Source organism: Catharus ustulatus, chromosome 21 (genome assembly GCF_009819885.2).
Source record: "Catharus ustulatus isolate bCatUst1 chromosome 21, bCatUst1.pri.v2, whole genome shotgun sequence".
Taxonomy (NCBI): Eukaryota; Metazoa; Chordata; class Aves; order Passeriformes; family Turdidae; genus Catharus; species Catharus ustulatus.
In genome coordinates this window covers 5,263,289-5,279,206 of record NC_046241.1, presented here as the reverse complement: position 1 = coordinate 5,279,206, position 15,918 = coordinate 5,263,289, and the positions used below count along the sequence as shown (strand labels likewise).

General features: G+C 46.2%; 1 protein-coding gene across 1 annotated transcript in view; it reads right to left on the bottom strand.

Annotated features, from left to right (window-relative positions):
• Positions 1 to 15,918, bottom strand: part of FAM102A (family with sequence similarity 102 member A) — a 37,238-nt gene that overhangs the window by 5,295 nt on the left and 16,025 nt on the right. The window contains exons 3-11 of the mRNA XM_033077493.2: positions 10,903 to 11,023; positions 10,553 to 10,582; positions 6,923 to 7,039; positions 6,402 to 6,448; positions 3,792 to 3,943; positions 2,552 to 2,656; positions 2,134 to 2,323; positions 1,863 to 1,984; positions 693 to 762 (exon numbers count right to left, since the gene is read on the bottom strand). Of these exons, the coding sequence (XP_032933384.1) occupies positions 693 to 762; positions 1,863 to 1,984; positions 2,134 to 2,323; positions 2,552 to 2,656; positions 3,792 to 3,943; positions 6,402 to 6,448; positions 6,923 to 7,039; positions 10,553 to 10,582; positions 10,903 to 11,023 (954 nt within the window). The remainder of the gene's footprint in view (positions 1 to 692; positions 763 to 1,862; positions 1,985 to 2,133; positions 2,324 to 2,551; positions 2,657 to 3,791; positions 3,944 to 6,401; positions 6,449 to 6,922; positions 7,040 to 10,552; positions 10,583 to 10,902; positions 11,024 to 15,918) is intronic.

Below are 15,918 nucleotides of genomic sequence, written 5' to 3'. Positions count from 1 at the left end.
CAGCAGAGCACGGGAGAGAGCTGGGTGTGACACAAATCCTTCCACAGGACCCAGCAGAGGGGGAGTATCCCATCCAGAACAAAGAGCTAGCGTGCCTGGCTTTGCTGTGCTCCCGGTTTTGTTACCAACTTGATACATCTTTGCATTACCATTACTGCTCTGTTTAATTGAAAACATGCAACAAAGCCTCAAACGCAGCTGGCCAAGAGCTCTATTAAGAGTTGTAGTGGCAAGAAAAGGTTTTACTGCTTCAGAAGCTTTTCATGAGAGAACAAGCCATCCACGATTATGAAGAGGCAGGGAGAAGGGACAATAAGAGGCAGGGAAAGGGGACAATAAACCCCGCTCTGCCGCAGTTTTGCTGCAGGCCAGCAGGAGGCAAAGCTCCCTCCTTCAGAACAAACGGGAACCAGCCTCAACCATTTTGTCCTTTCACTCCTCACTTCTGCTCCTGGGTCTAACAAGCAGGATCCCATTATTCCCCTGAGCTCCTGCTGAGAACTGCTTTCAAACTCTAGTGCAACTGCAGCCTGGCACCAAAGGGATGCCAGGGCTGTTAATGTGGGAATAAAGCCAACGTGTAGCATGTGATGTTTAGAAATCCTTCCTGTAGCAAAAAGTGTAAGTTTCCTAGGTACAGAGCCCACTAACCTCTCTGGAACCTCTGTGAAGCAGTCTTTTGGGAAACCTACCTGTTTCCCAGCTGAATACCACTCAGCGTAGTTGTTCCGTCTCTGCTCACAAACAACCTCAGGTTACTGTCTGCAGACAGAAAAAGAAGACACATCAAAATCCAGAAGTACTGAGGCTGCCAGGAACTCCTCTCCCAGACACACAATCAGCATAGGACAAGTGTGTCTCAGCAGAGGCACGTCCACACTTTCTGGTGGTGTTCCCACAGCCATCGAGCCCCTGGGAACTCCTTTCCTTGCTCCAAAAGGGAGCCTCCATAACATGAAGCTTTGGAAGAATAAAGGCAGAGATATTAATTCAGTCATACTCCTCCAGCTGCCTCTTTTAAGGCAATTCCATTGATTCAAGTTCTTGGTCAGCTTATCCACATCTGAACAGATGCTTTTGTAGAGTCACTGGAGGAGAAACTCAGCCTGTTCTGCTGGTGAGAGGCAGCTGCATTCAGTCTAGTTCTAACCCACACTGAGTGAGGTGTAACTCCCCACATGATGAGTGCTGCCATGTGCAATGATTTAAGGTGACTAATGGCAAATTAATGAAGCACAGATAACAAGCTAGGCTTGAATTTAAAACTTAACAGAGAACCTCAGATAAAAAAAAATCAGATTAAAGACTGATTTCTATGCTAAACTGGAAAATGAAAGTGAAAACAAAAGCAGTTATATAATTAGTTTTCTCCTAACAGATGCTGTGACTGCAATGGAGAAAACTCCTTCTTAAGCTCTCTGACAGACCTGATCACCAGCACATGGTAACCCATCTTTACAGTCTGTAGAGATGTGCAGCTTCCCCTCCAGTTGTGCTCTCCTCTTTTGATAAATGCCCTTGGCCTGACCCTGGACCAAGGCCATTAGAGCAGTGCAGACAGCTGATGCAACTGATCTCCAATGAGCTGAGAATCAGTATTTTTCCTCTCTCTCCCTGCATGTTTGAGCTACTATTCAATCTCTGCTGTCATGTGTGGAACAGCAGCAAGTACTATCTGTAAATACATGTGCAGCACTTAAACCCACGTGGTTTATCTACCACAGAAACACCCAGCTAGCACTGAAAGCAAACAGCTGTCAAAAGGAGAAGGGAGCCCATGGGAGATCAGATCTGACTGTAAATGCTTGGCAGCCTTGTGAAAGGAACAAGCCAGACATCCCCTCTGAGGCTTCTCCTCTCACCTTCAGTATTGCTGACATCTGTGAAGTCCTGACTCTGCATTATTTTCTCCACTATATCGTCAGCATCGATCCTGGTGTCGTCCACTCGGGTTGGGTGACTCTCCATTGAATCCTTTTTCCTCCTGGCAAGAGGAAACACAGGAAAAACTTACTCAGCTTTTCAAGACACGGATTTCTACACACTGTCCTGCTTCAATCTGATCCACTGCTGCCTGCAGACAAAGGAGCAGGTTGTGTCTCTCCTTGCCAGAGAAAGGTGTTTGTTCCTCACCGGGAGGGTCTGTCCAGCAGGAGGGGTGGTCTGGGGGGGCGTGGTGGCTTCTCCAGTTTGTGTTCCCGCTCCCCCTCAGGGTACTCCACGGTCATGCTGAGCCCCCCGGAGGCGCTGCTGCTGGTGGAGGTGTTCCGGCGGTGCGTCAGGTCCGACATGCTGGAGGAGCGCGAGTGCTCCGTGCTGTAACCTGCCAACACACAGGAATTACAGAGCTCAGCTGCTCCCCTTCCTGGCAGCACAGCTAACGGGCAGGGCAGCTTCACAGCAGCTCTTCTGCCCCTGCACACAGAGCTTTAGAGCTTATCTGGGAGACTGAACTACAGAGCAGGGTGAGAGAGATGGCTGCAAATCACTCTCACAGGAGCTTGTTGCAGGAAGGAAAAGGGGTGGCAGAGCCGTGTGGATCAGTGGTTACCAGAGATCTTGGACTGCTGGCTGGCGTAGCTCGAGTTCCGCGAGTGCCCTGAGTGGAAAACTTCCTCTGGGCTGGACAGGTTCTGATCCGACTCCTCTGGGACACCTGCCAAGGAGAAGAGGACACTGCTGACACCACAACCAAGGCAGCACATGGTGCACTGATCAGCTGGGAGTGGAGGCTGATCTTGGGATGACAGATCAAGGAAAGGGAAGTCTACTGGCCAGAGCCCTGCTGTACAAGCCAGCACAGGGCTAAGAAACAGCCAGGGAGTAGGGAAGACCACAGTGAGCTTTTCTGTCAAATTTATCACTATTATTATTATTATTTCTACCCAGTATGTGAATTCACAAACCTCTCTGGAAGCTTGCAGCATCCACAAGAACAAGTAGTGTATGAAACTATGCATAGCTAAAAGCATGAAGCTAAAATGAAGTAAGCATCACTTGGCCACTGGCAGTAAAGTATTTCAATCTCTGTTTGGATGCTTCTGTTACTTTTCCCTTTCTATTACCTGTGAGAGAGCCTCTGCCATTTAAATAATGTCTGAATTTGATACAGATGCTTCAGTATAACCCCTGCTCCTTTGCTAGTCCTGCTTGTCTCTCTTGCAGGAAGCTTATTCAGAAGTGCAAAAATGTAACACACTAGCCAGCTTTTTAAGAACACCACTTGCACCACGTGCTCTGTCACTGAGAGGATGAGACTCCAGTGCTATTTTGGTGCAGTGTATCTGCCTGCACATTTGGAATGTGCTGGAAAGGAAAAAAACTGATGTGAAAATGCAGTGCCCTTGAAAATGGGCTCATACAGAAGCCAAAGAACTGCATCAGCAGCTGGAACAAGGCCACTAGACCTTACACCAACCTCTAAAACCTTCAGAGGAACTTTTCTAGAAGATAAGTCTGAGCAACAGAATAGCTGAGTGCAGAACAATGGTAAGTGTCATTGAACACACAGGAAAACAGGGATGAGTGCAGTGCATGAATTATTAAATCCCCAGCAAAAAGAACACATTGCTTTATCTCCACTAATAGAAATACACATGTGGCAAATATTCAGCATTCCTCTCCTCACTTACACTTAGATGGCTTTGGTATTCTCAATATTCTTAATGAGCAATGGGGTTGTAGATGGGTGTGGGAAAACATGAAAAATTAAAGAGTTTCTGTGCTTGCAACTGCTGAGATAAACAAAGGAGTGTCCATGCATTGCATGGCTGCAGGGTGGGCATTCAGACCTGAGCTGAGAATGGCAGTTCTTGGCTTGCTCTGGCGCAGGGAGCCAATTGTGGAGGAACTGCTGCTGCTGGTGGTTCCCTCGCCCTTGCAGGTCAGCTGCAGAGTGGAGTCCTGCCCTGGGATGGTGATGGATTTGGCGGTGGAAGGAGGCCTGAAATCAGAAGGGAAGGAGGTTACAGACTACCAGGCAGGGAGCATTCATCATTCTGTCCATCCCACCCTTCTCAGCAGGGGAAAGCTGGCAGCCCTCTGGCCAGCAGCTCAACTGGGATGTTGGGTTTTGTTTTCCTACATGCAAGAGTGATGTCTTCCCTACCTTGGACTACATTACAAGAAAAATCAAGTTTTTGAGGTAAATTAAGGCAAAAAGGGACCATTCACTCATTTATTCAGGACAACAGGCTCAGAACTTGCACTATCCTCCAGGACACCACCCAGAGCTGCCCTTTCACCCCCAGCATGTGTCCAGCTGCCTTCACAAACAGGAACCAGTTTGCCGTTGTCCCAATCTCAATCCCAGCTTCCTTTCTCTTACACCTCTTTGGCCAGAATAAAACCTTTTATCTGTCCCCTTATGAGAGCACTTTTACAACAACCAAATAACCTTTCCCTTTTTTAACTGACTATTAAATTCTTTTTCAGTGAAACTGAAGTGTTTTTCCAGCTGTCAGAATTATTTTTCTGGTTATTCCGTGAGTTCCCAATATCCCTTTGTAAATGCTGACTGCAGGGCAGAGCTGTGAGTGCATGGAGCCCCCTCCCTTCCTCCAGAAGTGCTTTTGGGTGGAAGCCACAGCATGTGCAGCATGGCAAAGTGAATATTCCTGCTGGAGCCCTAACCTCCTTACAGCCCAAAGTCTGAGCTGGAACTAAAGGATCACATTATGGTCTTTAAGTGAGGAGAGAGAAATAAAAGCTTTTGTCTCACTCAGAGCTGTGAGGGAAGATGTTACATGAGAGGGCATCTTTGCAGTATTTTGGAAGAGAGAATATTTAATGCTGGCAGCTGAATGGTTACAAAGCTTTCAGGAAACTCACAGCATGCCTCCACCAGGAAGAAAACCTCCCTAATCACCTTATCAGTGATTTGCATGCACCCAGGTGCTTTGGGAGCTTTGCTTCACAGGTTTTTAAGGCTTTTACAGCCTTAAGCAAGCAAACTGTTCCTGCAGCAGCTGTGGGAGCAGCTCCTTGGTCAGCTCAGCTGCTCTGCCCTTTCCAACAACCCCAGCAGGAGAAGGTTCATGGAGTGCTGCAAAACATCAGGGCTTGGAAGTGATTTCCCAGCACAGTTTAATTCCTGAGTGTCATTTACCAGAAGCTCTACTGATCAAGGACTATTCCACATGCAAAGCTTCTATTTTTAGATATTTGCACATCATCAACATAAAAGGGAAAAGTGGGAATGACTGCAAAAATCCTTCAAGAAAATTAGGAGGTTTGACTTGCAGACTGAACCTACTTACATTAAATGGATATTTATATCCTATTCTGTGTAATTTTCAGGCATTCCAAGAGTGGCAAAGGAGCAACAGGTATTTTTGTCAGACATTATTACCAGACATCCTAGTACCCTAGATTTAAAACATCTGTTACTTCTAAAGAGCTATGGTTTAAGATATTCAAAACTTCTGTATTATACTTCCTTCTGAAGCAGAAATTCTTCAGAATCAGATGACATTGATTTGGGGTTTAAAAGCGTCAGAAAATACTGCAGCACTATGAAAAGCCACTCACAAAACAAACCTACCAAAATTATGCAGCATTTTTAACAAGAATTTGAGCTAATTTATACACTCCAATCTAGCTCCTAAAATTAGACCATTTAGCCCAGAATACAACTGCTACAAGAGTTGGCCTCAAGATAAAGCTTTCTTCTCTCAGACTGTTGGAAGGCAACATGAAATATTCCTTTGGGCACATGGCAGCCCTGTGTAGTCACACACCTTCCAGCACACCACAGCAGGGCTGGGATTGTGATGCTGCACTGTGGTGTGAGGGAAGATGTGGCCAGGGTATTGCACTGATTCACCAACAATTCTTTAAACAGCAAAACTGCTCCACAGCCTAACTGTACTTATTTTTTCCTACCATTACACATTTAAAAAACCCCACATTACTGCAATTTCTCTGCTAATTAATACAAGTTGTGAGCCCTGTAGAAAAAAAAAATTAAAATGATTCAGCCTCAAAGTATTTTAGTTGCTGTTTCAATCTGAGATCTTTATCCCCCATGATATGTGCTGAAGCATGTCCACTTCCAAGGCTGTTTTCTTTATTGACCTTTCTCCTCTTGGAGGTCAGTGAAACCAAGCCCAGAGCCATGAGAAATTCTATCCTTCAGGCAAAACATGAAGTTTGTAATCACAATCTACTGGTTTCTAAAACCTAGGTTGCACCAGCAGGGAAAATACCATGCACAGCAATAATCAAAGCTGGGAAAGGCAGAGTAGAGAAAAACCAATTAAACCAATTAACACCACAGGCTGGCTATACTTTTCTGGCTGATTCAACCAGTTTTACTGTACTTCCCAATATTAAGGGCATCTTTTCCCCTCTCTTCATCAATTTTAGTGTCTGCCCAGAACGGGGTACACCCAGGAACTCACGTTTTGAAGCAGGGGTCCCCAGAGAGCAGTGACATTCCGATCGTGACCTGGAGAGGGGACACAAGGCACATCATTACCATGCTGCACTGAGCTCCTCACTTCACAGCAGCCAGGAGGTCAAGGGCTGGGTGTAAAGATCAGCCAGATCTAGCTCCTTTCCCAAGGAAATCAGCTGCAGGGATTTAGCAAAGTATTTCCCTCCCTGCTCTGAATCCCTGGCATCAGTAACTCCAAGTGGCAGTGGCTCAGCAGGACACTAGCTGGGCCACACTAACAATGCCTTGGAACAACCTTTTCCCTCCCTCCTGTTCCTGGTTTCTTTGTCAAGGGTCACTGCTTGGCCAAATCAGTGCCAAATTATCAAAGGGCAACTCTAATAATGGGAAGCTTCCCAAGTCAGTCTAGCAGAACAAAAGCAAAATCCTGTCTCTGTACATAACAGGACCTTCTCTCAGGCTGGCACTGTGACCTCCATGAAGTCCTAAGCAAGATTTCTACTGTGTAAGTTCTAGCTATTGTACCTTTAGGATGGAGTTGTCCTGTCGGGTGTTCTTGGTATCATATCCTTCCAGCAAGCAGCAACGGACAGTGGATCCAGAGCCTGCAAATTCTGCCAGATTTAGATCTGCAAAGCCCAGCTGTAGCCAAGAAAACAATGGAGGGGAAGGTGAGAGAACAGACATTACTCCATAAAGGGATACACAGAGTCACACAGACCAAAGGGAGAGAACACATCTGTGAGCAAGGGCAGAAACAGGAGCCAGTACAGAGTGGTGGCTGTGAAGATCGCCTGTTCTTGAGGATGGAAAGCGTCACATTCCTAATCCCCAGATGGGCACTTGGAGGCCTTCAGGAAGCCAAGCCCACATGGAGGAAGGGTGTACAGTAGTGGTGGTGGCCAGGACAGTGTTAACCAGCCTGCAGCCATTGCATAACCAAGGACATGGAAGGCATTAGGTCAACAATGTGGAAAAAACAGAATCACACATACACAAACATAATAAGGCACTCTTTGTATCAGGCCATCCCAGAATGCAGTGGAGCATGTGAACCAGGAGATGAAAGGATATTGTTACAGGGGAAAGTGACACCATCCTGAAAAAAACAAGAGCACAGGGAGCTGGAGGCCCAGAGCCATGTGGCACTGCCTGTGCCTCACCCCTCAGAGGCAGCTGCTGGGCTGGGCAGCTCCTGGGGCGCTCCTCCACAACCTACTAAGGTTTAACTAGCAAGGGATTTGTTTGAAAGGCAGAAGGGAAGAGAAATATTTGAAGAGATTTAATTGTGAGCTCTCTAAACCTTCTCTAACAAATGGGAAGCAAACAGGGAAGGTGACAAAGCTGAAGATCACACGCATTTTCAAAAAGGGCACTTATCCCTTCAGAGTAAATACAAACACAATGAAGAGCACCTTTGTTTTCCTGCCCTAAATCCCTGGTGCATTGACACGGTGTTTCAAAGAAAGTTACAGCTTCTTTTATGCCCAGCTTTAGGCACAGAAGGCAGTTGTGTCCCATCTCGTCTGATCAGGAGGACATGCTGTACTCAGTATGTGGCCAAGGCATCCAGGCGTGGAGCATCTGCGTCACATCAACAACAGGTCAGCTCCCAGGGGAGCAGGGAACACAGGTGGAGCAGCAGCAGGTCCTTCTGTGCTCTGCAGCACATCCCTTCTGCCCTGCTGCTGACAGCTGGATGACAATTGAACAGAGAGCCCCGACAGCAGCCATCCCATGGACCTGTGGTGCCTCTGTCAGCTGAGGAAGCTGATAGAGAGTCACAGCACAAAACAGTCACTGCCAGAGGAACCCTGGTTTCCACTGCTCCTAGTCAAGAACCACAGTCTGCTCAAGATATATGACTGAGGGGGAAACAGCAGCAAGATTAATATAGCTGCTTTATACATCCCGTTCTCAAAGGGGAACCTTTGATGGCAAATGAAAAAAAGTGAGAGAGAACCTTTTATCAGAAAAAAAAAAGCAGAAAAAATAACCTTTCTCCCTCTCTCTTCTCCTTTCTTAAGAATTCTTTTAATGCAAGTGTTCCTTCAGCCCTTGCTGCAGAAATTTCTCTCTCTTCTAGCTAAGGACTATGCTGTTTGCTAATTATTCACCGATAAGGAAAGAAACGATGAATTTTTATCTCTTAGAGATAAACAGGACAGAGGAAAGCCACAGAGGGAGATGCAATCCATCACTGTGACAAAGACATAGCACCACCACACCAGGAGAACAGCATGGCACAGGGGTGGCCCAGACCAGATCCCTCTTCCTCCACCACAGCAGTAAATTCTGAGAGGAGATTGACACTGGAGCACAGCGTGGGAGAACTCTCCAGCAACCCACATGGCATGCTGAGGTCAGAAGCTCTTTCAGGAAGCAGACTCCCAGTATATAGAGGAAAGATCCCTCAACAAAAGGATGTTTTCAGATATAACCTCTCAGAATAGTTTCCTCAGTTTTCCAGCCAGCTGATGGTGTTTCTTCCATCTCAGGGAAAGAGCTTCTGCTTTATCAGTCCTTCCTGTCGCCTTCCGCTCTGTCACCCCTGACACCGAGGTGACATTCACGTCAAACCCCAAGGTGTGCAAGTCACTGGAAACTCTGCCTGGAGCACAAACAGCCCCACCACCCTCAGTCCCTGATGGGGGACCAGAGGGCATTCACAAGTTTCATTTTCTCTACATCTGCTGCCATGAATGGAGAACTTCTCAGCTGAATTAGGATAGTTTGAAAAGGTGGGGACTCGTGGTGTAAAATGGGTAAACAGATGTATGGACATGCACCACTGACTTCTGCTAGAAACATTAGGAAGCCCAAATCAGCTCTGTCACAAGGACCTGCCTGGAACAAGCCTGGTCCACAGGGCAAGACTGCAATCATCCTTGTCTGGTGTGACATCTCTCACTTCTGAGCTGCTTCAGATCATCTTCGCACAGAACACATCTGTCTTTTTTACAGGAGACCAAGCAAGATACCAGCCCAAGAAATGACAAGTACTTGAGATCTGATCTCCAGTTCTGGGCAGGAGGAAGTCAGTCTTTCTTAAATGCCACAAAACACAACTGAAGACTGAGTGAAAAGGAAGTAGGTTAGAACATGACCTGAATAAGGTCTCCAGGTTAACTCCACCATAGAAACGTGCCTTCAGACTTCCTTTAATTCTGCCTTCCCAAATCCTGTGGAAACCTTGAGGATGGACATTGCAGGGGGCAAAGGCTGATGCATTTACCATGTCTCTTCCTCCAGCTATGCTGCTCTCCCTGGACATGTAGCTCTGCAGAATGAATAACCTTCTCCCAGCGTGAATTTAGTGAAAGAGAAACTGATGGCCCTAGAGACCATGCCCTAATTAGCAACAAAAAAGGAACGATGTGGGCAGCCACACTGCCTTCTCCCACCCAGCAGAGCAGAACTCAGGAGCTAGTGCACTACACCCTTCACAGTCAGTTGCCTCCATGGCATCAGAAAGGATATTGATGAGAAGGAATTCTAACATGGCTGTGTGTGACCAAAGCATCTGTTTAGTAGAAGCCAGCAGCAGTGACTCATTTTCAAACAAACATGATTTTGGGCACTGTGTGAGCTCAGCTTCTAAGCCAACATTGTCTCTTGATCCAGCACAAGGAGGAGAAGAGGGTGGCCCATTGTCTGTCCCACAGCACAGGCAAGAAAATGTGAGGAAGAGAAACCAAGACAAAGATCCCTGCTGATCTGTTTGGCTTTTGCCTCGGTGTGTCCTGTGCTTGGGCAGGCAGTGATTCCTGCTGTGGGCTCCTGCCTGCACTCCTGAGGCACTGAGGTGCCTGCCCTAGCTGGCTGCTCTGGAGAACAGAACTGGAGTCTGTTTCTTTATTAGAGACGTGCTGCCAGAAGCCAGAGAGTTCACATCTGACTCAGAACTTCCCCAAAATTTGAGGACATGCAGATTATCTCTCCAACCCCTGACTCAAATCCACATCCAGTGCAATCTGGATCCTATCCCAGCAAGTCAGGTTTTTTTGGAAATTAGGGAAATTTTAATTCAGATTTAAGCTAAGAACTAATGAGCATCTCTCCAGATTGGTGCACTCAGCAGCCACTGGTTTCTAATGGGTGTAAAGCACTAGCAGGAGACAAGAGCATCATCATTTGCCCTTTCTGTGCTCTTACCTTTGAGTAGGTTTTTCCGCCCTTCAGCTCCTATATTGGGAGACAAAACAAAACAGGAAAAGCAGCTATTATATGTGCTGGGGAAACAGGGGGCAAGTCATTACACAGTCCTGGAATCTGCTCTCAGCACCCACAAGCCTCTCTCAAGGGTTACCGCCACCTTGGTCGCTCCCATCCTCCATCAAGGACTCTTCTTGGAGAGAGAGGCTGTGTTCCAGCATATCCTGTCCCAAACAATCTTTGCTTCCCACCACTGTCCACGCAATTCTTGCTGCCAAAAAGCAGCCAGTAACCAACTGCCAGTACACTACAGGTGGTACTACCTGCCAGGAGCAAAGCTGGATGCTCACCTTACGGACAGACACTCGGCAGATGCAGGGGTCCAGGAGTCCTGTGGCAGGGTTGGCACTCATTTTACACACAAAGGTGAATTTCTTTTTCCAGCGGACACAGTTTTCCTGAACTTCCTCTCTATGAGAATGAAAAAAAAAAATCAACAAAGCCAAATCAAGACCAGCTCTTAAGTATCTTTTTAATGACTGGCATCCTAGTCCATAAAGATCCTCTGCAAACAGCTTGGTTCACCTGAAAATGCACTACACAAAAGTGTTCAGTTAACATCAAGCTTTTCACTAGTCAATACAGGTAAAATCCACCCAGTTACAGAAATACTAATCATCTCATCAACACAATTTGCCTTTAAAACTCTCACAAACTCTCTGACATTTCCTGCTCAGCTGGTTTAGCTGATTCACCGTCCAGCCTGCATGGAACAAATCTCCATAGCCGAACTGGGCTGAAGGTTCACAAGCTTATCTCCCTCCAGCACGTCTGTTTGTACATAGTCTGCACAGCAAACTGCTGTGTGTCCTGGATGGCCTGTCCTTCCCTGCCCCTCGGGCTGGGACTAAGCCAGTGAGGATGGCCAGCTTGAAGGAGGACAAAAACACATGTGGAAGTGCTCCTGGTGCAAGCAGAGAGGGCCACACCAAGCAAACACTGCGCTTCAAATCCTGCAGGAGGAAGAGGAGAAGCCTTCCTGAGTGCAGGAATCACCTCAGGTACAGCTCTGGCTTCTGCACAGCCCTCAGGGGAAGCTGGATTTGACCTTTCCAAGGAGGCTGGTTCAAAGAAGCCTGGAAACAAGGTGTGTGGGTCCCTCCACAGGGCTCTGGTTTCCTCCTGAGCCTCTGCAAGACATGATCCATTTATGGCTCAGAGTTTGGCCCTCAGCCAGGTCAGTTCTCAAAGTAATGAGGCTGGGGGAGGAAGGGAAGACACTGCTGACAGCTGTGAGCAAGCAAGTTTGACTCTTATCTCTCCTCCTAGCAGAGGACAAAGGGGCAAGGGCAGCTGATAAACTATTTGCTTTAGCAGGGAAAGGGAGGCTTCCCATCATCTGACCCAGGCACGGTGTAAGCCAAAGGGCAAAGGGGAGATGATCAGCCTTGGTACTGTCTCCTCTTTTTCTGGGAAGGAAGGGGAAGAAACTGCAGCTCATGATGCCATTAGGGCAACCTCGAGGTGAGATGGGACAGATCCAGAGGCTGGATCCTGAGCCAGGAGGTCCCTGCTACTCCTCCAAGGCATTCTGTGGGACTGAATGTGCCAGCCAAGGCAGACACAGGGAACAGAAAAAAAGCAGCTGACAAACAACTGAAACCTGTAATTCTCTGTAATGCAGATAAAGGCTGATCATCCTTGTTTAAAACAAGAGAAAACAGAAGGCAACAATTCCTTGAAGGTAAAGAACTTAAATCCCTTCCAGACAGAACTCAGGCTCGCTGTTGAAGTCAGTAAAAAGTGAGACATCTAAGTGCCAAAAATACCTTTGAATCTGGGATTATTAATTCAAGATGAGATGTGGTTCTCATTACTCCACTCAACTCACCCCAGCTCTCTCAGACAAGAGGAAGAAACACATCCAGAGGGATTAAAATGTTTTGCCTATAATAAAATATTCACCATGCCAGCCAAATTAGGCATGCTACATTTCAAATATGGATGCCTTAAACCAGCCTCAACAATAAACATCTTAAATGACCTAAAGGAAGGAAAAACTCAAGATACAGATAAAAAAGGTATATAACAGAATGGAAAACCACCTGTAAACACATGCTTCAGGAACACAAGGCAGGTACAGGGGGATGCAGGAAACACTGAATATTTTAGCAGCATTAGTCACCTTTGGAAAGGAAGTGCTATTTTCTAGAAAGCAAGGCTAATGCTAAAGCTACTACTGATAGCAGAGCTGCAAGTGAATGCTGGAAGGCAGCTACAAGTGAAAGATGTTCATCAGACAGCAGCACACTGCTGCACACCTTGTTCCCAGCCCTGATCAGAGCTCTAACCCCTGCCAGACAGGAGCATTCCTGGGACTGAACTCCAGCTCCCAGAGCACATGCCTGCTCCCACAGCTGCAGGACCATCAGTGCCATCAAGAGCTGCTCCAGCATGCCAGTGTCCTTACTCAGGAGTTCTTGCTCCTTTTACAATGCAGCCATGATTAAGCATCTGCTAGATGCTAAGTCCAATGAAGGCTAATTACTTCAAAACGTGGTAAAAAGTACTGATTAGCAATAAAGAGCTCCGTAGCTAATTTGCCTTTAGGGTAAGCTCCTCTAACAGACATTCTGCTTCTTAAGGATGCACCTTGGCTTTCCAGAGCTGCTGCAGATACCACACAGCACAAGGGATTAGGAAGAGGATTTGGGGGTGTTATGTTACCCACAGCACTGTGATCATGAACCTAAGCTGCAGGTGCACACATAGCTTGGGGTTTTGTGCCTTTTCTGCACAGGGCAAGAAGGAGTTTATAAGACAAAAGCCAGAGCTGCTTTCCAGTCACAAGTTTCACAATCATTCAATAATGAATTTCAACCTTTTTTATTTTTTACTCTAAAGGGTGGGGGCTGGGTCTGTATCATTAGACAAGCAAGCAACAGCTCTATTGTTTCAAACCAAACTCTAAAAAATTAGTTCCACATTTCCAAAAGATGGCATGTGGAGAAGCAATGGGCTGTGCCTATCCACCTCCCTTCAAACTATCGTTAGGCTGGTAATTAGAGAACACTAAAATAGGGACCAAAAAAAAGGAGAACTCAGATGATGAGCAGTTTTGTATTTAGCCCTGGAATATTCTCTGATATACAATTAGGAGCCATCATACAGAAACAAAAAAAACACCCAAGAAGCATGGTGAGGGCTGCACCAAGAGAAGTCTTCTTTCATTCTAATCACAAGACAACTAAAAGTAAAGCAGAAACGAACAGCTTCAAACCAGAAGTGTCTAATTTAAAGTTTTACTCCGTATTTGGAGAACCAGAAATAGTTCACACCAATTCCAGGTCTAGGTGCCAATTCAACGGGTCTTCAGAAGTTTTATTTTTAAAACACTGTCTGTATCATTTTGGAAAAGACTCACAGAAGGTTGAATCCCTGCCAAGCTAAGCTTTGCCCTCTTCTGACTTCAGACTTATTCAAAGCTGTGTAATTACTCTTTCCAGACCTAAATATACTTCCTCAGAATAAACCAGTGCAATCCTGTGGCAGCTTTTGTGAAAGGTGCAGTTTTGGAAAGAGCTTTGTGAGGTTTTCTAATCCTGGAGGTGCTCATCTACTTCCAGCTCAAGGAACAGTTTTCTGCATCCCTCATCCTACCCCTCGAGGGAAGATTTACCAGGAAAAGAGCAGCTGGAAGATGCTTCACCACAGCATAGTGAGAATTCAAGTAATAGGAAGGATGCACAGCAGGCACCCACTGCTCTACCTGCTTTTGGAGAGGGAGCAGTGAACTCAGAGAAGCCTCCAAGGCCACTTTGTGTTGAGATCTCACACACAGCTTCAGAGACAGGCAGAAAAACACACAACAAACAGACCCTAAAGAAGAGATGTTTCCCAACTGTGATTTAAATGCCATGGACAGACTAGCACTGTTACAGAAAGCTACGAGCTTCACTCTGAATTCAATTTGGTAAAGCAAACACTTCTAGAAAAAGGCCACATACACAACCCATGCTATATTGGGCTACTGTCAACCTCTCTCCCACATGAAAACCCAGCTAATGAAACACTAGAGCAGAGATTAAAACTTCTATTTACAGGCTCAGAGCTGAGTTGTGGGTATCAACCTTCCAACACACCCGCTGCTGAAACACTTTTGCCTTGCTGAAGCATTTAGAAAAGCAGATGTTTCACTAGTGCTTCATGGCAGTTGTCACACATAAGACAGTGTCAGAAAAAGGCCACAGCCTTACTGGAAGGGCTGCAGCAACAAAAAATAGCTTTTAATGTCAAATGTTTCACTAGAGCAGTGTGTCTTGGTCTGATGTTTCATGCATGAGGCAAACGTGGGAAAACCTCAGGCTAAATGGGACAGGATAGAGATAAGCACACACAAAGAGCTGCTTATTCAGATTTACTCCTCCTCGTACACAGAGGGAAGGGTAAGCTTTCCTATTTCTGATGCTCAGTCCACATGCTCACTGTCCCCACTCTGAGATGTGGATCTGTGTCAGAGCCTTCAAGCAGAACTAATCCCCCTCTCAGCAGACCTGGTGCTCTGCACCCTCCTCCCCGGCTCACCACTGCAGCAGCATCTTATCTGATAATGCACAGGAGAGATAATACCATTTTAAAGAGGCTGCCAAGCCAACACCCAGCACAGATTCTTTCAAGTGCAATGAAAAACAGCCCTTCAAGGGGCCCTGACACACACTAGCAGTGGATCTTTTGGGGAGTAAGGGAACACAATCCCTGCAATGCAGGTACAATCCCCTCAATCACAGAGGGGGATAAAGAAACAAAAAATCACGTTATTTCAGCAGATTGCATCTGAAAGGCATTCATCTGCAGAGACACAGTTTAAACAGCCCCATCTAATCCCCAGCCCTCCCAAAGGCTGAATTGGAGCAGAATCACTGACACTTCCATGGCTTTGCAAAGCCTAGAACAATCCTACATTTTGCTCCAGAGAAGACAGTTACTATTTTAACCAGGTTATCTAGTGCAAAGCTGCAGGAGAGACCTTTGGTAAGGGCAAGGAAAAATCCCTGAAAAGCCTGTTTCAAAACTGACTTTCTAAGATGCTCAGGAACCAGTATTCACACCCCAGCATTCACAGCACACTAAAATATATCCCATCCTACTAACACAGCAGGTCCTGCTACAAACAATGCCTAATCACGGCCTATAAAACACAGGAATTACAAAAGTGGGTGAACATACATATGTAATACAAAGCAAGCCCTCATTTAACCATTAGCTGATTTAAATTTACAACCCAGAACCTGCAGGTATCTCCAAATAATGGGGTTAGGACAGGGCACTTCACTGCAGTACACACATTATTAAAGAAAAATGCAGCT